At 52.1% G+C, this 26,278-nt stretch overlaps 1 protein-coding gene across 1 annotated transcript in view; it reads left to right on the forward strand.

Moving 5' to 3' along the window:
- The first annotated feature begins 6,365 nt into the window (after positions 1–6,365).
- Positions 6,366–26,278, forward strand: part of Adap1 (ArfGAP with dual PH domains 1) — a 34,885-nt gene continuing 14,972 nt past the window's right edge. The window contains exons 1-3 of the mRNA XM_059249277.1: positions 6,366–6,488; positions 12,582–12,673; positions 22,246–22,328. Of these exons, the coding sequence (XP_059105260.1) occupies positions 12,585–12,673; positions 22,246–22,328 (172 nt within the window). The 5' untranslated portion in view covers positions 6,366–6,488; positions 12,582–12,584. The remainder of the gene's footprint in view (positions 6,489–12,581; positions 12,674–22,245; positions 22,329–26,278) is intronic.

Genomic DNA, 26,278 nt, shown 5'->3' on the forward strand with positions numbered 1-26,278 from the left:
ACTGGGCTGGGCCCTGTCTGCCTGAGGCCTAGGGCTTGCCTGAGGGGAAGGCAGGGAGTGGACACTGCTAGGCTGGAGTCCCAGCTGGGCCTGGCCTGCAACCAGTCACGGGTCCTGTCACCTTCCATCCCAAGCCTGGGGTTTAGGACACACCAGGAGTTCCTGATTACACTCTGCGCGGTGACAAGAATTCAGAGGCTTGAGGTCACCCAGCTCTCTTGTCGGAACTGGAACAAGAGCTCTGACTCTTGACCAGGTGCTGGTGGCCTTTCCTGGCCCCTGTGAGATCACAGGGGAGAGGCGGTCCTTCCAGGTAACCAGGCCAAAGGGCTCAGCTCGAGAACTGCTTCTACCCCAGGGTCTCTGTCCCAACAGTACCAGCCACAAGGGACCAGGGAAGTGACCCAAGGACAGTGGTGGGTCCTGAAAGACATTGGCTGGCACTCAAGTCCCAGATCTACTACAGTGTGACCCCAGGCAGCTGTCTGACCCTGTCTGAGTTATATTTGCTTTATTCCATAAATTGAAGTAATGACAGGATTTCACCTTTGAAGGTTATGACGGGGCTGGGGAGATGGCTGAGTTGGTGAAGAGCTTGGCGTCCAAGCAGGACCCGTGTAAAATACCACGTGTGGGGCTCTGAGAGTTGCTGGCCAGCTAGCTGGGTTGGCGAGCTCTGTATTCAGTGAGTGACCCTGTCTCAACAAGGTAGAGTGATTGAGGAAGAGATCTAGCATCAACTTCTGGCCCCTACCTACACATTCGCACACAGGCACAAATACGTACGTACACAGGCATGCACAATACACACATGCTCACAAACACACACATGCACACACGCACGCCTGAGGCTATGTGGTTGCTTCACTCCAGTGAGCACCCATGATAAGTGGAGGGGAGGGGCTGAGGGGCAGCCTGGGGAGGAAGGGGCGGGCTTATCCAACAGACTAGTGGATACTGTATTGGGGCAGCCTGGGTCTGCAGGCATAATGCACATGTCCGACTGGTCATACCAACACTTCTTCCACAAAAGCTCCACCTAAGGCTTGACCCCAGGGCCAGCACCTGGACAGGCTGGCTGTCCTGGGCTGGTGGTGGGGAGTAGGGGAGGCTGTGCATTCCTGCTGGCCTACTGGGGGCGCTTGTCAAGACGTAACACAGTGCAGTGGATCCATCGTGTCCAGCTGGAGGAAGTGACTGTCTGCTGCCGATCATTTTTGTGATCTTAGAACATCCTCAGGAGCTAAGGAGATGACTGGGTTAGTAAATCCCATGCTGTGCAAGCATGAGGACCCCATTCTCATCCCCAGAACCCATATAAAAAAGCCGGGAGTGGTGGTATGTCCTTGGAATTCCATCACTGGGGAGGTGGAGACAGGAGGATTCCCTCGGCCTCGCTGGCCAGCCAGCCCAGCCAATTTCAGGTCAAGTGAGAGACTCTGTCTTAAAAAACAAACAAGCAAGGTGGAATCCAGGTGTGGTGGCACACACCTTTAATGCCAGCACTTGGGGAGGCAGAGGTGTTCCGTGACTTTGAGACCGGACTACATAGTGAGACCGTGGCTCAAAAGCCAAAACCAACGTGGATGGGGCCTGAGGGATGATGACTCCCTCAGATTGTCCTCTGGCCTCCACGCACACGGACACATATGAACATGCAGACACACACACACACACACACACACACACACAGGTATAAAAATACAGTGACATGCTCCGGCCCCTTTGCACCCCGGGACTGAGGGGGTTTCCTGCCACCCGCAGAATCCCTTTGGGCAAGCATCTGCTGTTTTGCCTATTTCTGTCGTCTGTTCTTTGTTGTGTCTCTGAGCTCCAACCCTGCGTTCCTCAGCTCAGCCTCCTCCGGGTATGGCTGCCCTTCCACCTTTTCCCACTCCTGACGGGAGCCTTCCAAGAGCAAGCAGATCTTTTTAATTTCATCAAGATAACTTATGTCCCTCTTCCCCTAAGTCCGCTTTCAGTAACACATCTCTTGTTTATTTTGAGACTGTCATTTAATGACGACGTTTCTCCCTCTCTCCTCCCTCAAGCCCTCCCTCCGCACTCCTCTTCACACACATGGGCTCTTTCCCCATCAATTGTTATTGCATGCATATGTGTTTATATATACATACATGTTCCTAAAGATAACCTGTGGAGTCCATGTGCTGTCACTTGCATGTATGTTTTCAGGGCTGCTTGGCACTGGACGACCAATTGCTGTGCTCTTCCCGGGGTGGGGGAGGACCCCCTCTCCGCTCCCATCTTTCCTCCGTTTCCTGTCCTTCTTTGTGTAGGGTTCAGGCCTTATGGGCCTTTGCCCGTCCAGTTTGGCGTGGTCACTGTGTCGTCCTTGTTCAGCTCATGGTTGGGCGGTCATGTTGACGACACTTTAGGAAACATAATCTCACAGCAAGCTCCCCGATCCTCTGGCTCTTACCATCATCCTGTCCTCTCTTTTGTGATGTTCCCTGGGCCTTAGGTAGCGAGTGTTCTGTAGATGTATCCATTGGGGCTGGGCTCCACAACTCTGCATTTTGATTGGTCATGATGTTCTGCATTGGCCTCCATCTACGGCAAAGAAGTTACCTTAATGAAGCGCGAGGACTACACTTATCGGTCTAGACCCTCTAATAATGCATATTTTAAAATATGTTTATTTAGGCTGGAGAGATGGCTCTGCAGTTAAGAGCACTGGCTGCTCTTCCAGAAGACCTGGGTTCAATGCCCAGCACCCACATGGCAGTTCACACCTGTCTGACACTCTCACTCTGACACATCTGTGGGCAAAAACACCCATGCATATAAAATAAAATAAAATTAAATTAAAAATATATTTATTTAACATTGAATGATTGACTGAGTGAGTGAGTGATAGATGGACAGAGCCTCTCTATGTGGCCTTGGCTGTCCTGGAACTCACTATGTACCCTAGGCTGGCCTCAAACTCACAGAGATCTACCTGCTTTTGCCTCCTGAGTGCTGAGATTAAAGGTGTGCGATCAATCGACTTTATCTATCTATCTATCTGTGTGCACACATGGGTTCAATAATTTAGTACTAAGTTCTGTAAGCAATGCCATTGGGTTCCATCTTGGTCTCTTTTCTAGCCTGTTTTGATGGTTTGATATCATTCATTCATTTATTTGTGTGTACGGTGTGTGTGCATATGTATAGGGGTGCATTTATGCGTGTGAATTCGGGTGTGCACATGCCACAGTACACATGTGGAGGTCAGGAGACAATCTCTGGTGTCTCCCCTCATCTTTGACCTTGTTGGTGGCAGGTCTCTCTGCTGTTAGTGTGCAGTGTACATACATCAGTCACTTGGCCCATATGTTTCCAGGGGTTCTCCTGGCTCTGTGTCCCATCTCCCCACAGGAGCACAGGGGTCACAGATGCTCACATTATGCAAATGGCTTTTGTGCGTGTCTTGGGGGTCCACACTCAGGTCCTCACCCTTTCACTACAAGTGCTTTTACACCTGAGCCATGCCCCAGCCTCGAGTCTGCCTCACATATGAATTCTAGACTCATTTGAAAATTTACTTCATTAGGATTCCCATTGGAAATATTGTGGAGATTACAGTAAGCCCATAGATTAATTTGTCAAAAGTTTATGTGTTGACAGTCTTGCCTCTTCTAACCCAGAAACAGCTTCTTTCCACGCTACAGATCATTAATTTCTTTCTGTTTTTGTTTTTTTGAGACGGGGTTTCTCTGTTTCTCTGTGTAGTCTTGGCTGTCCTGGATCTCACTCTGTAGACCAGGCTGGGCTCAAACTCGCAGTGTTCTGCCTGCCTCTGCCTCCCGAGTGCTGGGATTAAAGGCGTGCACCACTGCCTCCTGGCCAGATCATTCATTTCTAAACACAGTGTTTCATAGTTTTCTATAGACTGTCTTTCTCATCTGTTGTCATATTTATCCTGAGGTCTTTCATGTTTTTATAGTATAAATAGTTTGTTGTTGTTGTTTTGAGATAGGGTCTCACTATATGGCCCTGGCTGGCTTGGAACTTGCTATGTATACAGGGCTGGCTTCAAGCTCAGAGAAATTCACCTGCCTCTGCCTCCCAAATGCTGGGGTTAAAGGCATGTGCCACCACCACCTGGCCTCCCTGCTTGGTTTTCAAGTGTTAAACCAGCTTTGAATTCCTGGTAGAAGCCACTATGGTTTATGGTGTATCACTCTGTTTATGTATTGTTGAATACTGTGTTAGGCTTTTGTGAGACCAAAAACCCAAGAGACACATCTTAGGTCTCTCGGCTCCAGGTTTCAGAAGTGTCATGCTGGGGAGGGGGTGGAGGAGCAGATAGCTCACATCTGGACAGGCAGGAAACAGAGGAAAGAGGTGGATACCAGGAGGTGCCGGAGTGAGATATGCCCCTAAGGCTGAACCCTGAGTCACCTGCTTCTTTTAACCAGACACTACTTCCTGCTTTTCACCACCTCCCAATAATGTTGCTGTGTTACGAATATATCAAGGAATTAATAATCTCTTGCCTGGATCAGAGCCCTCAAGATCCTAAAAATGCCAACACACACCAAAGTGCATTTTGCTAGTATCAGAGTCTGGTTGAAAATCAGAATTAACTGCCACAGTTACACAGGCATGAGGACCTGAGTTTGAATCCCCAGGGACCATGTAAAAACCTGGTATATCAGTGAGACGGGACTCCACCCTCCAGTCGTGAGCTGCCCACCCTGGGCCGCGGTTCAGCTATCAGGCCAGGATCTCAGCTATGAATCAGCACTTAGAAGGGCAAAGGTCTCTAGACCCATATTCCATCAACAGGATTCACTGCTCACTCCTCCCAGAGACAGGCATAGCCCCAGAACTCAATGGCCAGGCAGTCTAGCTGACATGGCCAGCTCCAGGTACAGCAAAACACCCTGTCTCAAAAGACAAGGTGGGGCCGGGCGGTGGTGGCGCACGCCTTTAATCCCAGCACTCGGGAGGCAGAGCCAGGCGGATCTCTGTGAGTTCGAGGCCAGCCTGGGCTACCAAGTGAGTCCTAGGAAAGGCGCAAAGCTACACAGAGAAACCCTGTCTCGAAAAAACCGAAAAAAAAAAAAAAAAAAAAAAAAAGACAAGGTGGAGGTCAAGCGAGGAGGGTGCCTGATGTGAGCCCCCTGCCTCCGCATATACACGTGCAGGTGAGCACAAGCACATGCATACAAACACCACGCATATGAAGATGAAATATACCGATAATTGAAAACATAACTGCCACAGATATAAGCATCTCTTTATGGGCACATCTTTATCTCTCTTCAGTGAGTAACCAGCGGTGAAATGGCAGGTTTATTATTATTATTTTATTTTTTATTTTATATTTTTGGTTTTTTTCTCTAGACAGGGTTTCTCTGTGAAGTAGTCCTGGCTGTCCTGGAACTCACTCTGTAGCCCAGGCTGGACCCGAACTCACAGAGATTCGCCTGCCTCTGCCTCCTGAGTGCTGGGATTAAAGGAGTGTGCCGCCAATGTCAGTCTTTTAAGTAATTAGACATTCTGTCTTGGCAAGAGGGCTCAGCGGGTAGTGTCACTTGTTGCCAAGCCTGATGATTTGAGTCTCATTCCCTGGAGCCCGTGTGGTGGGAGGAGAGAATTGACTCCCACAAGTTGTCCTCTGACCTCCACATCATAACACACCCATTCACATGCATTCATGTATTTACACAGAATCAATTAAGGTGGGGCTGGAGAGATAGCTCATCAGTCAAGGCCACTGGCTGCTCTTCCAGAGGACCCGGGTTCGAGTCCCAGGACTCACATGGCATCTATAACTCTAGTTCCAGCATCTGATACCTTGGGTACCAGGCACATGTGGTATACATACATGCAGACAAAATACCCATTTACATAAGATTTTTTTTAATTAAAAATAAATGAATATAATTTAAAAATTTTAGAGCTTCTTAGCTGGACCAGGACCTGCCTAGAATCCCCCATTGAGGGGCTGGGGTGTGACTCAGTGGTAGAGCACCTGCTTAGAATCCCCCAGTGAGGGGCTGGGGTGTGGCTCAGTGGTAGAGCACCTGCCTAGACTCCCTCAGTGAGGGGCTGGGGTGTGACTCAGTGGTAGAGCACCTGCTTAGAATCCCCCAGTGAGGGGCTGGGGTGTGGCTCAGTGGTAGAGCACCTGCCTAGAATCCCCCAGTGAGGGGCTGGGGTGTGACTCAGTGGTAGAGCTCTTGCCTGGTGTGCACAAGGTCCTCAGTTCTATCCTCGCCACCTCCTGCCATGGCCCTCTATGGGACCCTGTGTCTATCCCTTCTGGTCTCAGACTGAGCTTTCCTCATGGGCATGCCCTAGAGTCCTGGCTGAGCTTCCCTGACCTCTGCCCTTCCCTTCTAGATCCTGACTGGGCGTCCTACACCCTGGGTGTGTTCATCTGTCTGAGCTGCTCTGGGATCCACCGGAACATCCCCCAGGTCAGCAAGGTGAAGTCAGTCCGTCTGGATGCCTGGGATGAGGCCCAAGTTGAGGTATGGGTCAGGAGAGGGATGCTGGATGGAGTGAGGGGCATGGGTAACCCTGTGGCCATATATGGGGTGACCCTACCTACCTCATCTCTAGATAATGGGAACCTTGAGGGTCTAACCTGTGAGGGGTTCTGTTGCTCCAATGGGACTGGAGCCAATTCAAACTGACAGTTTCATAGCCATCCTTCCCTGGAGCCACGTGATAACAAAAATCAAAGCACTTGTTCATCTGTCCACTCACATCCATCTACCCATTCACTCATCCATCCATCTCCTCACCCACCCACCCATCCATCCATCCCCTCACCCATCCATCCGTCCATCCATCCCTTCACCCATCCATCTATCCCTTCACCCATCCATCCATCCATCCACTCATCCATCCATCCCTCACTCACCCATCCATCCATCCACCTACTTATCCCTCTATCCATTTACTCATTCACTCATCCATTCATCTAGCTAGCCAACCAGTCACTCATTCATCTATCTATCCATCTACTTATCCACTCACCCATCCATCCACTCATCCACTCACTCATGTATCCATTTATCCATATATCCACTTATCCATCTGTTTATCCACCCACCCACCTATTCATTCATCCACTTATATATTCACCTACCCACCCATCCACTCATTCACCAGCTATGTATCTATCCATGCAATCATGCAGCTATGCATGCATGCATACAACCATCCATCTATCCATCCATCCACGCACCTGCCTATCCATCCATCCCTATCTTTTCATGCATGCATACATACATACATACATCTGTCCATTGATCTCACAAAAGCATATGGGAACTCTGCCTGAGCAAGGCAGAGATGTTGCTGCCCTCTGAGAAGGCAGGGGTGGGAGATGGGTGTGAACACAGGCCCAGGACACGGGGCAGCTGGTATGATACTGCTAGGCAGAGCGTGGGGCCAGCATAGGACAGAGCCCTACATAGGGTGTGAGGAAACACTGACAGGCTGGAGAAGCACATTCCCAGCATGGAGTGATGGGCTTCACTACTAAGCCACACTCTTACCTCTTCACTAAGGATTCTAGGCTGGTGCTCCACCAACTCCAAAGAGTGCTGTGGTGATGGGGCTTTGAGCTTGGTGATAGAACTGATTAATAAACTGATAGGCAGCCGGGCGGTGGTGGGAGGCAGAGGCAGGCGGATCTCTGTGAGTTCGAGGCCAGCCTGGGCTACAGAGTGAGTTCCAGGACAGGCTCCAAAGCTACACAGAGAAACCCTGTCTTGAAAAACCAAAATATCTATGTATATACTGTTAGGCTATGACTGCTAATGAGAGAGACCTTGAGGTGAGGGTTCAGGTCAGTGGTTCTGAACCTTCCTAATGCTGTGACCCTTTAATACAGTTCCTCATGTTGTGGTACCTCCAACCATAAAATCATTTTTGTTGCTACTTCACAACTGTAATGTTGCTACTATTAGGAATTGTCACGTAAATATCTGATGTGCAGGACAGTCTTAGGTGACCCCTGTGAAAGGGCTGAGAACCACAGGCTGAGAGCCACAGGCTGAGAGCCACAGGCTGAGAGCCACTGGTCCAGGTGAAAGTGGGTGGGACTAAGAGCTGCTATGGGAATGGGGAAGGGCACCAGGACAGAGGTCTAAGTGTAGCTGCCCACCCATGAATCCTGCTGGAAGCTCAGTTCAGGCCAAGAGCTGGTCTGACATCAGAGCAGCAGACACAGAGATCTCCTGTGCCCAGGAGGAGGATGTTCTCTGTTCTGTGAATATCTGTGGGATCACAGTAGGGTGAAGCTCTGGTACTTGGTGGGCTCATTGTCTTGGACCTCAAGTAGGACATTTCAGTAGGAACACTTGCCAAACATCCTGTTTCCCTCTCTTTCTCCTTAGTACTAGAGATGGAGGCCAGAGTGCACATGTCCTAGGCAGGTGCTCTACCACTGAGCCACACCCCAGCCCCTCACTGGGGGATTCTAGGCAGGGGCTCTTCCACTGAGCCACACCCCAGCCCCTCACTGGGGGATTCTAGGCAGGTGCTCTTCCACTGAGCCACACCCCAGCCCCTTACTGTGGGATTCTAGGCAGGTGCTCTACCACTGAGCCACACCCCAGCCCCTCACTGGGGGATTCTAGGCAGGTGCTCTACCACTGAGCCACACCCCAGCCCCTCACTGGGGGATTCTAGGCAGGGGCTCTACCACTGAGCCACACCCCAGCCCCTCACTGGGGGATTCTAGGCAGGTGCTCTACCACTGAACTATGCCCCCGGACCCTTACTGGGGGATTCTAGGTGATCAGATTTGGCAATTTTCCAAGTCACCCTCTTCACCATCCTAGAGGAGGCAGCCAATTATGCTGGACCAAGGCTGTCCTTGGTCCAGTGATTCCACGGGGCAACACTGGTAGAGACACGAGGGTGAGGCGCTGTTGTCTCTGACCATGCCTGACTCTAACTGGGAAAGGGAGCCATCAGCCTAGGGAAGAGAGCAGTTCCCATGCTCTTGGAGGAATCTGGACTGGAACCACGGAGTACTCCATCTTTTCCTGTACTCTGCGCAGTCTTTCACGTCTCGAGGCTTGTATACTTGTTCTCAGTGTCCTTTCGTTGGTTGGTTTTCAGAGACAGGGTCTCATGTAGCTCAGGCTAGCCCAGCTCTGGCTATATATCCAAGGATGACTTTGAATTCCTGATCCTCCTGTCTCTGGCTCCCAATAATGAGATTTCAATCATACATCACTACTCTCTTGACTTGCTCTTCTCGAGATTTTTGTATAAGATTTTTTTAAAAATTATTTTCTGTGGCCAGTGCAATGGTTTGGCAGGCAAATAAAGGCACTTGGGGTCAAACCTGATACCCTGAGTTCAGTCAATGAGTTTAATCTCTGAACCTGGTGCAAGGGGAGCATGACTCATGCAAGTTGGCCTCTGACTTCCACACGTGTGCCGTGGCACATGGGCACTCACACACACAGGAAATCAATAAGTGTCACTGAGCAAGGTGGTGCACACCTTTAATCCCAGCACTTGGCTAGGCGGCTCTAAGTTCAAGGCCAGCCTGATGTACATAATAAGCTCCAGGCCTGTCAGGGCTACAAGTGGGAGACCCTGACTTTAAAAAAAAAAAAAGTGAAATAAAATAAAAACATAGCTGAAATTTTATTTTCACTCTGTATCCCAGGCTGGCCTGGTCCTTACAGTCTTCCTTATCCCAACCTTCTGAGTAGACGGGATGATGGGCACGCACCCCCGAGCCTGCCATTGAGTGTGTTTTAATAATGCGCTGCTGCTGTGCACAGGGCACATTCACCAGGCCCAGCAGAGCACTGATGGACTGAGAGCCCTTCCCTCCCCTGACTTCACCCACTCCTCACTCCAGGGGCCACCAGGGACCCGTGTTTTGTGCCTCTTTTGGGGAGGCGTCGGCCTGTATGAGTATGTGTGTGTCTTTTTGTTTTGGTTTGGTTTTTGGCTTTTTGATGTTTTTATTTATTTATTTCATTTATTTTACATACCAACCAGTTTCCCCTCCTTCCTCCTCCCCCACCTCCCATCTCTCTCCCTCATCTCCCTCATCCACCCCTTCTCTGTTCAGAAACGGGCAGGCCTCCCCTGGGAATCAACAAAGCATGGCTACCACACTGAGGCAGGACCAAGCTCCTCCCTCTGCATCAAGGCTGGGCGAGGCATCCCAACATGGGGAATAGGTTCCGAAAAGCCAGCTCAGCATGCATGCGTCTGTAGCTCCCACACAGGGACTGCTGTCTGTGCTTCACCGTGGTCTCTAGGGTATGTGGACCACCATGGCCTTGCCCATTCCCACGTGAATGGACACTTCGATTATTCTTTCTCCTCCTATTTCCTTTCTTTCTTTCTTCCTTCCTTCCTTCCTTCCTTCCTTCCTTCCTTCCTTCCTTCCTTCCTTCCTTCCTTCCTTTCTTTCTATCTTTCTTCCTTTCTTCTTCTCCTTTTATTGTTTTTAGAGATAGGGTCTCATGTAGCCCAGGCTGGTCTCTAGCTCACTTTGTAGCCAAGGCTGACCTTGAACTCCAGGTCTTCCTGCCTCCGCCTCTGAGTGCTGAGATTACATCTGTATCATCACACCCCTTTTCTCTTTCATTTTTGAGACCCAGTCTCTCTCTCTCTAGCCCAGAGCAGTTTCATACTCAGGATCCTCCTGCCTCAGCCTCCTGCGTATTAGGATGGCATGCCTCAGGTTGCTCTCAGTCCTCTCTCTGTTACCCTGGGGTCCCCTAAGCTGCTTCCCAGTGTGACACTTGTGCTTCTGCTAACTCATTGGTGGCCTAAAGTCTTAGAGGTGGTGGGATAAGGTCAGGGGCTCTGCAGTTTGTGGGAGTCACACCTGATCCCCCCATAGCTGCGTACAGGGCTCCAGCCTGGAGGAGGCCCCACCACATCCCAGCTGACACTCGGTCAGCTCTGACCTGACATGTGGGCGCTCTTCCCAGGGAGGATGGGCATTTCCTCCTCTTGAGCTGCAGGACCAGAGAGAGTTTTCTCACCTCAGCCTGCCCTCTGCTCACTCGATGGCCTGTCTGTCTTCACGGCTTTCACCCTCTCGGGGTTTCTTGACATGTTCAGGAAACTCGCCCACTAAGAAGCCGGCTCATTGAAAATAGATTTTCAAAAGTGTCTTGGTTTTACTCATGGTGGTTTTTGTCATGGAAATTTTTTTTTTTTTTTTATCGTGGCTTAGTCAAACTGATCAACCCCTTTTTTTTGTTTTTGTGGTTTACAGCATACTCAGACAGTCCTGAGAGCTGGCTGTGTGTCGCCTTGTTTACATGTGTGTATGGGTGCAAGTTTGTGTGGAGGCCAGAGAACAGCCTGGGGTGTCACACCTTCCTCAGGCACTGCCCACTTTTCCTTTGTGATAGGGTCTCTTGTTGACTAGCTGGCCATTGACCTTCCATCTTGCCGTTGCTGGATTATAATAGAATGTCTCTACAGGAGCTTTTCACATGGGTTCTGACATCCAACTCAGGACATCACATTTGTAAGATAAGAACTTTACCAACTGAATCATCTCAGGCCCTGAGAATGGATTATTTTATTTCAGTACCAGATATGGATCCTGGGGTCTAATATCACTAGCCCCTCACTGGGGGATTCTAGGCAGGGGCTCTACCACTGAGCCACACCCCAGCCCCTCACTGGGGGATTCTAGGCAGGGACTCTACCACTGAGCCACACCCCAGCCCCTCACTGGGGGATTCTAGGCAGGGGCTCTACCACTGAGCCACACCCCAGCCCCTCACTGGGGGATTCTAGGCAGGGGCTCTACCACTGAGCCACACCCCAGCCCCTCACTGGGGGATTCTAGGCAGGGGCTCTACTGCTGAGCTCCATCTTCAGTCACTGAGAATTGTTTTTTTTTTTTAATTTTTTGATTTAATAAACAGCTATCACCTTTAGCTACTGAGCCATCTTGTAGGCCCATGAGTTGCTTTCAAAAATGTAATTACATGTATTTGTGTGTTTGTGTGTGCCCATATGTGTATGTGTATGTGCTGTGGCACGTGTGGAGGTCCGAGTACCACATCCAGCAGTAGCTTCTCTCTAAATGTAGGTCCCAAGGATCAAACTCAGGTTATTAGGCTTGGTGACATTGAGCCCTATTACTGTCCCCTAAATTCAGTTTATTGTGTTATTGTGTGCGTAAGTCTGTGTAGGGTGTGTGAATAAGTGTGGGCACACATGTGCCATGGTGTGCATGGGGCGGTCAGAACTTTCAGGACTCAGTTTGCTTCTTCCACTCTGGGTCCCAGGAGTCAGTCTCGGGTTGTCTGGTTTGTGTGGAAGGTGTTTTAACCTGCTGAGCCACTGGCCCCTCAGGGACCTTTCTTTAGGGCATTCCTTCTATATACTTCTATATTCCTTCTATATACTGCCCTTCCCTGCTCACTGGGAGCCCATGTCCCTGGGACAGAAGAGTTCCAGGAGTCCCATCCCAAGGACTGGCTAAGTTCTCAGCATCCTGGTTCAGAAGACCCTGCGGTGGCCTAAGGGACAGCAGCCACCCAGCAGCCACCCCTGTCCCTGGATCCAGGGCTCCCTGGCTCTGACCCTGCCCCCCTCTCTTGCAGTTCATGGCATCTCATGGGAACGAGGCCGCCAGAGCCACATTCGAGTCCAAAGTACCGCCCTTCTACTACCGGCCCACGTTCTCCGACTGCCAGTGAGTACACAAAGGCCTCTGTCAGGACGCTGGTAAACATCGCTGGGCCTGGCCCTGGGTGGCACTGGGCGGGCCTAGGGGGCAGTCAGCAGGGGCTGGGACTTGGAGTTTGGGGGAAAGATTATGGCACAGGTCCCCAGGAGCCCAGCAAGAAGGGCCCAGGCTGTCTCCACCATCTGGCCTCTATCCATCTATATATTCGTTGAAGTGTCCATCTATGTATGTATGTATGTATGTATGTATGTATGTATGTATGTATGTATGTATGTATCTATCTGTCTGTCTATCTATCTATCTATCTATCTATCTATCTATCTATCTATCTATCTATCTATCTATGTATCTATTTATCTATCTATCTATCTGTTTGTTTGTATGGAAGGGTCTTGGTCTGTATGTTGCCCAGGCTGACCTGAAACTCCTCATCCTCCTGCCTCAGCCTCCCGAGTACTAAGAACAGGCATGAACCACCATTCTTTTACTGCTTGTAGTATCTGAGTGGACCTGGGTGCAATGGGGGCCGTTGAGGTCCCTCCCCAGGATCTTCAGTGAGTCTTGGGCCTCTTGGATGCTCCTAGTGGCCTGGAAGCTGCCACCACGTGGGACCAACCCCTTGGTATCCAGAAATTGCAGAAAGAGGGACATAGGGGCTAGTTACTTACTTCCTCTCGGCCTTGTTTCTCCATCTTCCAAGCTCGCAGGGATAATGAGGTAGTGACTACCATCCCCTGGGTTCCCAGTCCCAGCTCTCTGTGTAAGTCCCCTCCTCCCCCTGGCGTGTGAGGAAGGAGCTGGATCCCTCTTGGCCCCAGCCAGGGGTGCACCTCCACGGAACCCCCTTCCAGCTCTGCCTGGCACTGTCTAGTTCCCGGGGCTCGGCCTGTGTGGCACCTCTCAGGTCCCCTGAGTTGGGGGCCCTTTAACTCCACAGTCCTTAGGTTCTCCACTGATCTTCCTAGTGGTCTCAGGGTTCCTTCAGGGCAGGGCAGGGCAGGGCAGGGCCTCCCGCCATGTCTGTCTTCTTGGGTGCCTGGTACAGACAGCTGCCCCTAAGGACTCAGGAAGTCAGACAGGGTGGCGGAGCCTAGCCACGCCACAGGGGCAGCTTGGCCTGTTCAGCCTGGGTGTTGACCTCCACGCTGGCCATGTCTCACCTTTCAGCTCCTGGGCAGCCTCTGGGCCTGGCCCACCTTGTCTGCCTTTCTTCAGCGGGGTACCACAGCTCACTCTCTTCCCTAGGCAGTATGGGACTGAGATCAGTCACGCCCCCTGCTCTGACGACAGGTGTGCTGCCATAGAGACCCAACTTGTGCACACGGGGCCTTCACTCCACCTCATGTAACCCCTGACGAGAGGCTCTGGGGCCCAGAGGGGTTGAGAGAACTCCCGGAGGACACAGGGGCAGGGATCCACATTGGAAATCCCCATTTTGCGGGCAGGCAGAGGCCACCCTGACTTGGGTCAGAGAGAGGCCAGCCTCTAGGCAGCTGCATGGCTGTGCAAGTTGCTCACCCTTCTGGAACTTTCCAGGAGGAACTTTCCCTTTCTTGGAAACAGGGTTAAGACCCGACCTGAGCCCGCTCCTGTGTGCACCTTCCCCTCCCCACCCTCCCTCTGCACCCTGCCTCTCCCCCTCATTCCCAGGCCTGCTCAGCGACCCCTCCCCATGCTCCCTCTGCACCCTGCCTCTTCCCCTCATTCCCAGGCCTGCTCAGCGACCCCTCCCCACCCTCCCTCTGCACCCTGCCTCTTCCCCTCACTCCCAGGCCTGCTCAGCGACCCCTCCCCACGCTCCCCCTGCACCCTGCCTCTCTCCCTCATTCCCAGGCCTGCTCAGCGACCCCTCCCCACGCTCCCCCTGCACCCTGCCTCTCTCCCTCATTCCCAGGCCTGCTCAGCGACCCCTCCCCACGCTCCCTCCGCACCCTGCCTCTCACCCTCATTCCCAGGCCTGCTGTGGTTTAGTTCTGGCTGCACCTGGGCCCCACCCAGGTTCGTGTTTGCTCAGCGTTTTTCTTGGATTGACTCACTTTGTAAACCCAAGGTCCCGTGTGTGTGTGTGTGTGTGTGTGTGTGTGTGTGTGTGTGTGTGTGACCTACCCAGCCCAGCCCAGCAGAGAAGCCAGGCATGGGATAGAGGTTGCTGCTTTCCAGTGAGGTTCCCAGGGTCACCCCTGCAGCCCTGACTTAGGGCCACAGCAGCCTGTCCCCCCCCCCCACACACACACACATCTGCCCCTGGAGAAGCTGGTGGGGACTACGGCTGTGCCCCATCATCAGAGTTTCTGTTAGGTTTTGCAGGATCTGACCCGGGACGGTGAGAGGGGAGGGGATCCCCTTGAATCTGCAGGAGACAGGAGGTGAGGGGGAGAGAGGGGAAGAAGCTGAATGGGAGTAGTGTGTGGGGAGGGTGTGTCTCAGGCCCGGTCTCCTGATTGCAGAGGAGAGGCTAGGGTGTTCTGGGTAACAGGGGACTTAGAAGGAAGAAGTGAGGGAGGAAGGTGAGGAGAAGGAGGAGGGGAGGGAGGAGGGGGGAGGAAAGGGAGAAAGGAAGAGCAGGAGGGTCAGGGGTGTGAGGAGGGGGAGAGGAAGAGAGGGAGAAGAGGAAGAAGCAGGGAGGGGAGGGAGGGGGGAGAGGAGTAGAGAGAGGAAGGGAAGGAGAGAGAGAGAAGGAGGCAGGAGTGTAGGAGAGGAACAATGGGGAGGAAAGGAAAGAGGGAGCACAAGGGGAGGAGGGGAGGGAGGACTGTAAGTCGAGAGGGAGTGTAAGGAGGGGAGAGAGGGGAGGGTAAGGAGGGGAGAGAGGGGAGGAAGGAAGGAGGAGGAGGCAGGAGTGTGAGGAGAAAGAGGGAGGCTAGAGAAGAGAGGGAAGAGGAGAGAAGAGGGAGAGGCTGGAGCGTTGGGAGGAAAAGGAAGGGAAAGAAGAGGGGGAGGAGGGGGAGGAGGGGGAGGAGTAGGCAGAAAGGAGGCGGGAGGGGGAGGAGGGAGGGTCACTTGGCAGCATGCCCCGGGGCCAGTTTGGGACTATTAGGGGAGGGAAGCTGGGTGTGTCCGGTGGCAGGGGACCCTAGTTGTGCACGGATGCACCATCAGTGAACCCGTCCTTGGCAGTTTGGCCCACACGTCTGTTCTGTGTCTCACCGGTCTCATGGAGGGAAGGCAGAGCCCTGCTGGGTCTCGGGCCCTGTTGCCCTACTCCCCCCCACATTCACCCCTACACGGGGCCGCCCGGGGTGGGACCCAGCCCTCACTTATAGAAATCTGCCCCTAACCTGCCAGATCCGCAGTACGCGAGTCAGGAAGCCCTTGCCGTAGCCAGCTAGTCTGGGGCACGGCTTTTGTCACCAACTGCTCTGTGGTCAGGCTCATCTGCGTTTCTGCTGCCGTCACTTCCTGGCCCGCGCTGAAATGGTCCGTAAGGGCATAAGAAGGACACCCCACAAGTGTTCTTACATGCTGCTGGTCACCAGGCCCTTCCCGCTGACTGGGTCTCTTGGGCCTTGATACTACTTACCCCAGGTGATGCACGAGTCCACGTACCAATTGCAGGTGCCGTGACAAGAGGCCATGCATGAACCTCTGTGAAGTGTGAAATGTGTAAATGTGTGAGCTGTACGCTGTGATGGGCAGCTGTGTGTAATGTCTGTGGATCTGAGGGTCATCAGGAGCTGGGGGAGACTGTGTAAACTGCAGGGCTCATACAGTGACCGAGTTGGGGACGTTTGACCACAGATTGTTGTTGAGGACAGTGTGTGACTGGGATGTGACACCGAGGGATGGAAAGCTGGAATGGAGATGCCCGGGTAAACTGTAGAGTGCTGGGTAATTGTTTGAGGCAGTGCTCTGTGCTGGCGTGGTCTGGCGCAAGAATTTAGTGCTGAGCTTTAGCAGTAAGGCCTGTCAGAGGAGGCTGTGGGCAGTCAGAGTGTCCCAGCCACAGCCTTGGTCTGCCTCCTCACAGTCCAGGAGGACACATGACAGCAGCTGTGACCTATAGACTTGGGTGGCTTTGGAGTCAAAAGCCGCATCTGGCATTGCTAGGGATGTGCAGGTCTCAGGCTGTGTGGTCTGCTGATGGGAGTTTCAAAGGAAGGACCCTTTCCTGGGCTAGCCTGGGGAAGGCCTGGGGAGGCTATTCTGTGTTTCCCAACTCTGTCCCTGATAAGCTAGGTCCAAGGTGCATGTGTGCCCAGGGCGATTCCTCCTGCCTTCTTTTCAGAGGCTCTGAGCCAGGAGCTTAGTTGGAAGGTCCCATAAGATGTGCTGTCCCTGGAGACAAGCTGGCTGTGACTTCTTCCTGTGCTCTTGAGTTCTGATCTCAGTGTCCGTAGGCACATTCCCGTCCTCTACCACTTTAGTGTGAAACTACACCCCACTTTCTGTGTGGGCTGAGGTGGAGCCACACGCTGGGGAAACCCGGTGGCCACAGTGAAATCCTAGGGTTCCCCAGTAGTGCCCCCACCCCCATCCAGACAGTGCTCTGGTACAGCTTCCTCAAGCACCCAAACTGGAACCATGGAAACGGGAGTAGCAGAGACCCAGGGATGCTGCTGTGGCTGAGCACTTGCCTAGCAAATGTGAGGAGCAGGGTTCAATACTGAGCACTTCGAAAACTAAAAAGAATTCGCTCTCCCAGTTCCTTCAGCTACAAACGTGAGGTTTAGGTCAGGTCTTCCTGTAGCTGCCGCTGTCCAGGTCCTACTTCTGAGCTCCCACGTGGTGGTCCCTCTGTGGGTGTCTGAGCCATGATTGTACTGCAGTGGGGCCAAGGCCATAGGATGGCCTCACTTGGACTTGATGGATTTTTGGATAATCTATCTCCAAGTGAGGTTGATTCAGTGGTCCTGGGGAGTCAGGACTGTAGCGTAAGACCTGGGTCTTGGTGGTAATTCAGCCACAGCAGCCACAGAAATCATGCAAATTGGCCAGCCTGGGATGGGTAGAGAGGAGGTTATGAGCTTCGCATGCCCTTGCTGTTTTCCCAGAAGAAAGAAGGAAAATGGGGAGCTACCTAGGCAGGTTGTTAAAAAAAAAAAATAAGCAAGGCCGGGCGGCGGTGGCGCACACCTTTAATCCTAGCACTTGGGAGGCAGAGGCAGGCAGATCTCAGTGAGTTTGAGGCCAGCCTGGTCTACAGAGCAAGATCCAGGACAGGCGCCAAAAACTACACAGAGAAACCCTGTCTCGAAAAACCAAAAAAAAAAAAAAAAAAAAAAAAAAAGAGCATCTGGGTAATGAGGTTACTGTGCAGATGTCTGTGCGTGCATGCGTGTGTGTGTGTGTGTGTGTGTGTGTGTGTGTGTGTGTGTCTGTCTGTCTGTCTGTCTGTCTGTGTCTGTGTGTGTGTGTGTGTGTGCCTATCTGTCTGTGTTATTGAGAATGCAACACAGAGCCTCATACATGTTACGTAGACACACTCAGCCACACCTTCTGCTTCTTACTGGTAGATCTTAGGCAAGCACTCATTACTGGGCCATACTCCAAGCCCCTCACTGGGGGATTCTAGGCAGGTGCTCTACCACTGAGCTACACCCCAGCCCCTCACTGGGGGATTCTAGGTAGGTGCTCTACCACAGAGCCACACCCCAGCCCCTCACTGGTGGATTCTAGGTAGGTGCTCTACCACTGAGTCACACCCCAGCCCCTCACTGGGGGATTCTAGGCAGGTGCTCTACCACTGAGCCACACCCCAGCCCCTCACTGGGGGAGTCTAGGCAGGTGCTCTACCACTGAGCCACACCCCAGCCCCTCACTGGGGGATTCTAGGTAGGTGCTCTACCACAGAGCCACACCCCAGCCCCTCACTGGTGGATTCTAGGTAGATGCTCTACCACTGAGTCACACCCCAGCCCCTCACTGGGGGATTCTAGGCAGGTACTCTGGAGAAGATTCTAGACAAGTGCTGTTCCTAGTGTGTGCTCTGCTTCCTGGTTGTGGTTTTGACAATGCAACCCCCTTCAAGGAGGGTTAGAGTCTGAAGCGGGGCAAACAATAGGGTAACAGAGGCTCAAAGAGATACCAAGTCATAATGGTCACCACATTCATGGGGCAAGCTCAGGGCCTGGGCTGGATCTGTCCTAGGATGTGAGAGTCTCCAAGGGTTGCTAAAGCAGCTGGGAACCTCTAGGAGGGGCCATGAGGAAACATGCCCTAGGGCTCTGAGCAGAGCAGCCCTGGCAGGGAACTAGGGCTTTGTCCCTTCATGGAGCTGCACTCAGGGAGGCTGGATTTGTTACTTTTCTTTCTTTCCTTCCTTCCTTCCTTCCTTCCTTCCTTCCTTCCTTCCTTCCTTCCTTCCTTCCTTCCTTCCTTCCTTTCTTCCTTGTTTTCCTTTTCTTTCTTTTTTGTTTTTGTTTTTGTATTTTGAGATAGAGTTTCTCTGTGTAGCCCTAGCTGTCCTGGAACTCACTTTGTAGACCGGGCTGTTGTCATGGAACTCACAGACATCCACCTGCCTCTGCCTGTCTAGGGCTGGGATTAAAGGTGTGTGCCACCACCACCACCACCACCACCACCACCACCGGCTAGTTACTTTGCTATTGCTGCGACAGAACAGCGTGACCAAGGCAACTTACAAGACCTTAACTGGGTTTGCAGTTCCAGGAGGTTAGAGTTTTTGGACGGAGTGAAGATACCGGAACAGCAACCCGGAGCTCACATCGATCCACAAGCAGTTCCAGTCATTGGGGATCAGCCATTCAAACACATGAGCTTATGAGGGCTGTTCTCATTCAAACCGCCACACTTCCGTTCCCTCACCCCCAGGTGGCCATATCATAATGCAAAATGTATTTAGTCCAGCTCCAAAAGTCCCCATAGCCTTTTACAGTCTCAACAACACTTAAAGTTCAAAGTTCAACATCTCCTCAGAGACTCCAAGCGATCTCTTAACTGTAACCCCCTATGAAATAAATCCAAAGCAAAGTATACACTTCCAGCATCCTGTGGCACAGAATATACATTACTGTTCCAAAAGAGAGGGATAGGGACACAGTGGGAAAATAATGGCCCAAAGCAAGTCCAAAACCCAGCGGAGCAAACTCCAAACCTTGTAACTCCATGTCTGATGTCAACGCCTTGGTTTGGGGTACCTTGTTATAGTGGCCACAGGACCTTTGTCCCACTCAGAAACCCAGTTCAAGGCGAAGTAACAGCTGAAAGACCCAGGTTCCCTCAGCTCTGAGCCTCCCACTTACTGCGAGGCTCACCACCTGGCCCTGGGTGAACTCAGAGGCTCCCAACGGAACGCCCCGCCCCCCAGCCACAGGCCCACTCTCCACCTGGGGCCACGCCCAGCTTGCTGGTGACCAGTGATGGCGTTTTTTCCAAGGGGCAGTCCTGTTCATCAGTGCTTCAGGGGCAGACAAGGGCTGTCACAGCCCTGGTGATGGAGTCAAGTCTCTGGCTCAGCTTCCCCTAAGACCTCAGTGCCATCTACTAGTCAGGAGATGTGTATCTGAGAGTGTGTGTGTGCGTGCGTGCGAGCGTGCGAGCGTACGTGCGTGCATGTGTGTTTGTATGTGTGTGTGTATGTGTGTATGTGTGTATATGTGTATGTGCATACGTGCATGCGCATATGTGTGTGTGTGTGAGCGCGCGAGCGTATGTGTGTATATGTGTATGTGCATATGTGTATGCGTGCATGCGCGTATGTGCGTGTGTGTGCAAGCATGCGTGCGTGTGTTTGTATGTGTGTATGTGTATGTGTGTATATGTGTATGTGCATGTGTGTATGCATGTATGCGTGTGTGTGTGTGTGTGCGTTGTGTGTATGTGTGTATATGTGTATGTGCATACATGCATGCGCGTATGTGTGTGTGTGTGTGTAGCCAGAGGACAACCCTGGTTGTCATTCCTCAGGCGCTGTCTGATTTATTTCTTGAGACGGGGTCTCTTGCTGGCCTGGAATCAAGGATTTCTCTAGGTTACTTGGCAGGAAGCCACAGGCATCCCCCCTGTCATTGACCTCCATGTGCTGGGGTTACAAGCATGCACCTGGCTTGATTTGAATGTGGGTTCTGGGGCCAGAGCGCATGCTTGCACGGCAAGTGCTCTTCCCTCCGAGCCATCTCCCCAGCCCTGCCTCTGTTTCTGAGAGCTCTTGCCCTTGGTTGACTTGGAGGCCTGACTAGCAAGGCTAGTGGACGGCCGTGAAGGCAGATGCTGGGGCTAAGCCATCCACCCACCCAGGAAGGCCAGGATGGTGCTGTCACGAGCTTGGGAACTCACATTCACAAAACCAGATAATAGAAGTGATACTATGAGGACCGGGGCAGAAGGGATTATGTCAGAGTCACCGCACTTGAGACCTCAGTGAGGGAATGTCCAGCGGAGCTTGACAGTGGGAAGTCCCACACAGGAGCTAAAGCTTGGGAAGGTGGAGATGCGGCCCAAACCACAGTGGGGTCACATGGCAGCCCAGTTTCATTTCTGTTGCTGTGATAAAAATACCCGGACAGAAAACGGCTTATGGGAGAAAGGGGTTTGTTTGGTCTGCCAGCTAGTTTTTTATGTCAACTTGACGCAAGCTAGAGCCGTCCCAGAGGAGGGAACCTCAATTGAGAAAATACCTCCACAAGAGCGGGCTGTTGGCAAGTCTGATCTTAGTGGTTGATGGGGGACCGCCCAGCACATTGCAAGTGAGGCCACCCCTGAGCTGGTGGTTCTGGGTTCTATAAGAAAGCAAGCTGAGCGAGCCATGAGGAGCAAGCCAGTAAGCAGCACCCCTCCACGGCCTCTGCATCAGCTCCTGCCTCCAGGTTCCTGTCCTGCTTGAGTTCCTGCCCTCACTGCTTCTGATGATGAACAGTAATGTGGAAGCATAAGCCAAATAAACCCTTTCCTCTCCAAGCTGCTTTTGGTCATGGTGTTTCGCTACAGCAAGAGCAACCTGAACTAAGACATCTGGCTTACAATTCCAGGTTACAGGGCATCAAAGTACAGAAGTCACAATTTCAAGAGCTCGATGTAGCTCGTCACATCATATCCACAGTCAAGAGCAGATCGAAGTGAATGCATGCATGCTCACTTACTCTAGCTCGATTGCTTCTCTCTTACACAGTGGAGAACCACCTGCCTAGGGAATGGTGTCACCCAAAGTAGGCTAGGTCTTCGACCATCAATTAACCATTAAGACGAGCCCTCACAAACACACTCACAGGCCAACCCAATCTAGACAATCCCTGAATGAGGACTCTTTTCTCAGGTAGTTCTAGGTGTGTTGTGGTGGCGATTAAAAACTAACCATCATACAGGGTCAGCTGCAGAACCAAGTGAGGAGCTGTGGGGTGTTTCAGGTGGACAGAGCACAGGCTCCCAACCTGCCAACATGACTGTTTGGATGGTCCTGAGTCAGGATCTAGGCGAACCAGAGGGGCCAGAAGGATGACAGGGACCCCTGAGAGGGTAGAATGGAGATCTTCCCGTGTGAACAGTTAAACCTGAGAAGGGCAGCCACCCATGCTGACCTCTGACTCCTGAAAGCTGGTTATCAGAGGCAGCCAGGATCATGGTGGCTCTCTGCAGAGCACTTGGGGTCCAGGAGGTCATCTGAGTCCCCTCTGTTTTTGTAGACTTCTACGTGAGCAGTGGATCCGTGCCAAGTATGAGAGGCAAGAATTCCTTCATGTGGAGAAGCAGGAACCATATTCTGCAGGTGAGCTGTGCTCTTCCCAATGTCTCTAACTGGCTCAGTGTTCCAACCTGTGGAGGGCCCAGGCCTTAGACCATCCTCTCCTCTTCGGGGGCCTCAGGAGGGGTGTGGTCTTATGTGGGGAGCCGAAAAGGACTGTTGTGGGCCAGCACTCACACTGGCAGAGGAGACCGCCACATCAGTGGCCACTGCCTTCCCCTGGGCCTGCCTGGTGCTGTTGGTTCCAATGGGTTCTGGAGCTTTGTGGAGAGGGACTAGGGATCATGTTATAAAGGACAAGGTCATCTGAGAGTTCTGGAGTTCAGTCTTCCCATCACTCAGTTGATGGGCTACTGAACAGTACTGTCTCTTCTTTATTAAATATGCATCATTTGGGCTCTTGCATGCCTCCGTGGGACCCCCAGCCTGAGTTGGCTGGGCATCTTGATGCTTGTAGATTTGATATGTGGTGGGCATTGGGCTTGGGGCCTGGGCCGTGATCTCCTGGACAGCTCTACAAGTCTGAAGTAGTCCCCATCACTCTACACAGGAGGACTTTCTAAAGCTTATCTCCCAGGTCCTTCTTCTGGTCTTTTCTGGGTGACTGGGCCCTAAATTTCAGAGGTGGGCTGCTCCTGCAGCTCTGCTCTGGCATAGGCCCAGCACAGCCACTTTATTTTCTGTGGACCACAGTGGGGGGCTGGCTGAGAAGAACCCTTCATTTGCCAACTTCCAATGCCCCAATATGCCCCCACTGTGGGTGAGAAGCCTGGTTGGCATGTGGGGCCTCAAATTTGTTATGGGGACTATATTAATTATTCAGGGTTCTCTAGAGGAACAGAATTGAGAGAATGAATCTGTCTTTCCACATAAAGGGTATTTATTAGAGTTGCTTACTGACTTGGTCCAGCTAGTCCAAAAATGGCTGTCTACCAATGGAAGGTTCAAGATTCCAGTAGTTGTTCAGTCCATGAGGCTGGATGTCTCAGCTGGTCTTCAGTATACACCAGAATCCCAAAGAAGTAGGTTCTAATGCCAGTGACGGGATGGACTTGCACGAGAGAGTGAGGGCAGAAAGCAGGCAAAGAGAACAAGCTGCTTCTTCCATGGCCTTTGCATAGGCTGCCAGCAGAAAGTGTGGCCCAGATTTAAGGTGGGTCTTCCTACCTCAAAGATCTGGATTTAGGGTGGATCTTCTGACCTTGAATGATCCAATCAAGAAAAAACCCCTCACTGGTATACTAAGCGTCTTGGGAGTTGGTTAATCCCAGGAGTAGTCAAGTTGACAGCCAAGAACAGCCATCACAGGGAAATTGGATGTAAGCATGATGTAAGCATGTTTGTGGAAACTGTGTCCACCCGGTGTCCAGGAAATGTGTCCCGAAACAGTTGAGCAACAACCTGCTGTGTGTAAACAGTTCCCTCACTCTTCAGTGTCCACCACGGAGGAGTGAGCTGGGGACAGCAAGCAGATGCCCAAGCACGGATGTCCACAGTGGGACCCCTGTGCAGCCACGAGGCAGAGGTGCCCTGATGGCTGTCATCTATGAGGGGAGAGCTGTTGGAGCCCCATCCAGGTAGAGCAGTGTCAGTCATGGAGAGTGGTGGGACACTGTCATGTTGCAAGCATGGGAGGTTTGACAAGTCTGTGACACAAGCTTCCCTTTGGGGTGAGCAGAATGTTCTAGAACTAGATAAAGGTGTCGATCCCACAATACTGCACTCACATCATGATGGTATTGGAGAATTGAACCCCAATTCAGTAGAAAGGAATGATGCCCAGCACTGTTGGAGGGCAGGCAGAGGGGCTTCATTGCCTGCATTGTACAGGTGGGTCCCATTGCCTGCACCGCACAGGTGGGTCCCATTGCCTGCACCGCACAGGTGGGCCCATTGACTGCATCCCACAGGTGGTCTCATTGCCTGCACTGCAAAGGTGGGCCCCACAGGTGGGTCCCATTGCCTGCATCCCACAGGTGGGCCCCATTGCCTGCACCACACAGGTAGGTCCCCATTGCCTACTGGCTCAGGCCATCCTCACACCTGTCACAATGCTGCTCAGCCACCTCTCCAAGGCTCTGTTTGGTTCTGTCCTCTTGTGTCCCTGGAGCAAGTCAGTTGTGAGTAGGACTAGGTGGGAGCGTTCCCCTTCCCCTCTCCGTACTGGTCCACCCAAAGGCCCTTCCCTTGCCCTAGGAGTGGACCCTGGCCTCCTAGCAGTGAGTCCAAAAGGGAGGCTGTGTGTGGTGGTCTTTCCCACCCTCAGCACAGAGTGCTGGACCTGGATCCCCTCTCCTGCCCCATTCCCAACCTACTCAGTGCTCAGTCCACATGACTGTGATTCAGTGGCTGTCTGCCCCAAATGCTAAAGCCTTCATCACCTAGTAACACCACACGGTCTATGAAAGGGAACAAGGGCCAGGGAGACTCAGAGCCCTGGCCCACATGCGTCCTCTTCACCACATACACCTTAGCTATTTTTTTTTTTTTTGAGACAGCATCTCACCATGTAGCCTTGGCTGGCCTGAAACTCAGAGATCTCCTGCCTGCTTCTGCCTCTGAATGCTGGGATTAGAGGTGTGTGCCACCCATCCCTAATCTCATGATGCGTTTGACTGTCATGATTCGGGGGACGGGGTGTCTAGGTCACATGCCTGCCTCTGGACCTGGGCTGGTCCTGGCAGAATCGAGATCTGGAGTCTAGATGGAGTACATGCAGGCCACAGGACCAAGGCTGGCTGGAGGACTGGTCAGCTTCCTGCCAGTGCCAAGTACTTAGGTCAGTGAGGGCCTGGGAATCTCCAGGTCATACGTAGGGCTCAGGAGATGGTGACACCATGGTAGCCAGGATTTCCCCGGACCAAGGTCCACTCAGAGTCTGTTAGCACTGGGAGTGGCAGAGAAGCACTCAGAAGCACAGAGGAGGAGGATCATAAGTTCAAGGCTAGCCTGGGCTATGGTGAGACTGTCTCATAAGAAAAGCAAGGACGGGGTGGGGAGACAGGGCTCAGCCATAATTTACCTTGCAAGCATGAGGACATGTTCGGTCCCCAGAACTCACATAACAATAAAAAAATAAAATAAAATAAAAGTAGGCCCAGCCAGGTTGGGGTGGCATATGCCTTTAATCCCAGCACTCAGGAGGCAGAGGCAGGCAAATCTCTGAGTTAGAGACCAGTCTGGTCTACAGTGCGAGTTCCAGGACAGCCACGGCTACACAGAGAAACCCTGTCTCAAAAAAACAAAATTAGGCTCCGTTTAGTGTTTAACAGCACTTGTTGCTCTTCCAGAGGACTGGAGTTCAGTTTCTAGCACCCATATTGAGTGGCTGACAACTGCCTGTAACTCCAGTTCCAGGGGATCCAACACTCTCTTCTGGACTCTACAGGCACCTGTATACATGTAGTGAATGCGTGCATGCGCGCGCACGCGCACACACACCCACACCCACACAAATTCTAAAGCAAGCTTTTATAATCCCAGTACTAGGATAGCAGAGACAGGAGGATTTCTGGATCTTGCTGTTCAGCCAGCTTAGACTACTTCAGGCTAATGAGAGGCCACATCAAAAAGTAAATTGGAGTCAATGACACATGCCCATAATCCCAGCACTCGGGAGGCAGAGGCAGGTGGATCTTTGTGAGTCCAAGGCCAGCCTGGTCTACAGAGTGAGTTCCAGGCCAGCCAGAATTGTACACAGTACACAGTACACAGAACTGTACACAGTAAAACCATTTCTCAAAATAAATGAACAAATAAGGTAGCAGGGTTGGAACGATGGCTCAGTGGATAATGATACATGCCACCAAGCCTAGAGACCCTCACTTGATCCCTGGGCCCACATGAAGGAAGGGGAGAACCCACTCCCACAAGTTGTCCCCTGACTTCCACATATGTGCTACGGCACATGCATACCCCCAACACACACCTATACTTCCCTCATCATGTACACAAACGAAATACATGTTAAAAAT

The sequence above is a fragment of the Peromyscus eremicus genome, chromosome 23 (assembly GCF_949786415.1).
Source record: "Peromyscus eremicus chromosome 23, PerEre_H2_v1, whole genome shotgun sequence".
Classification (NCBI taxonomy): domain Eukaryota; kingdom Metazoa; phylum Chordata; class Mammalia; order Rodentia; family Cricetidae; genus Peromyscus; species Peromyscus eremicus.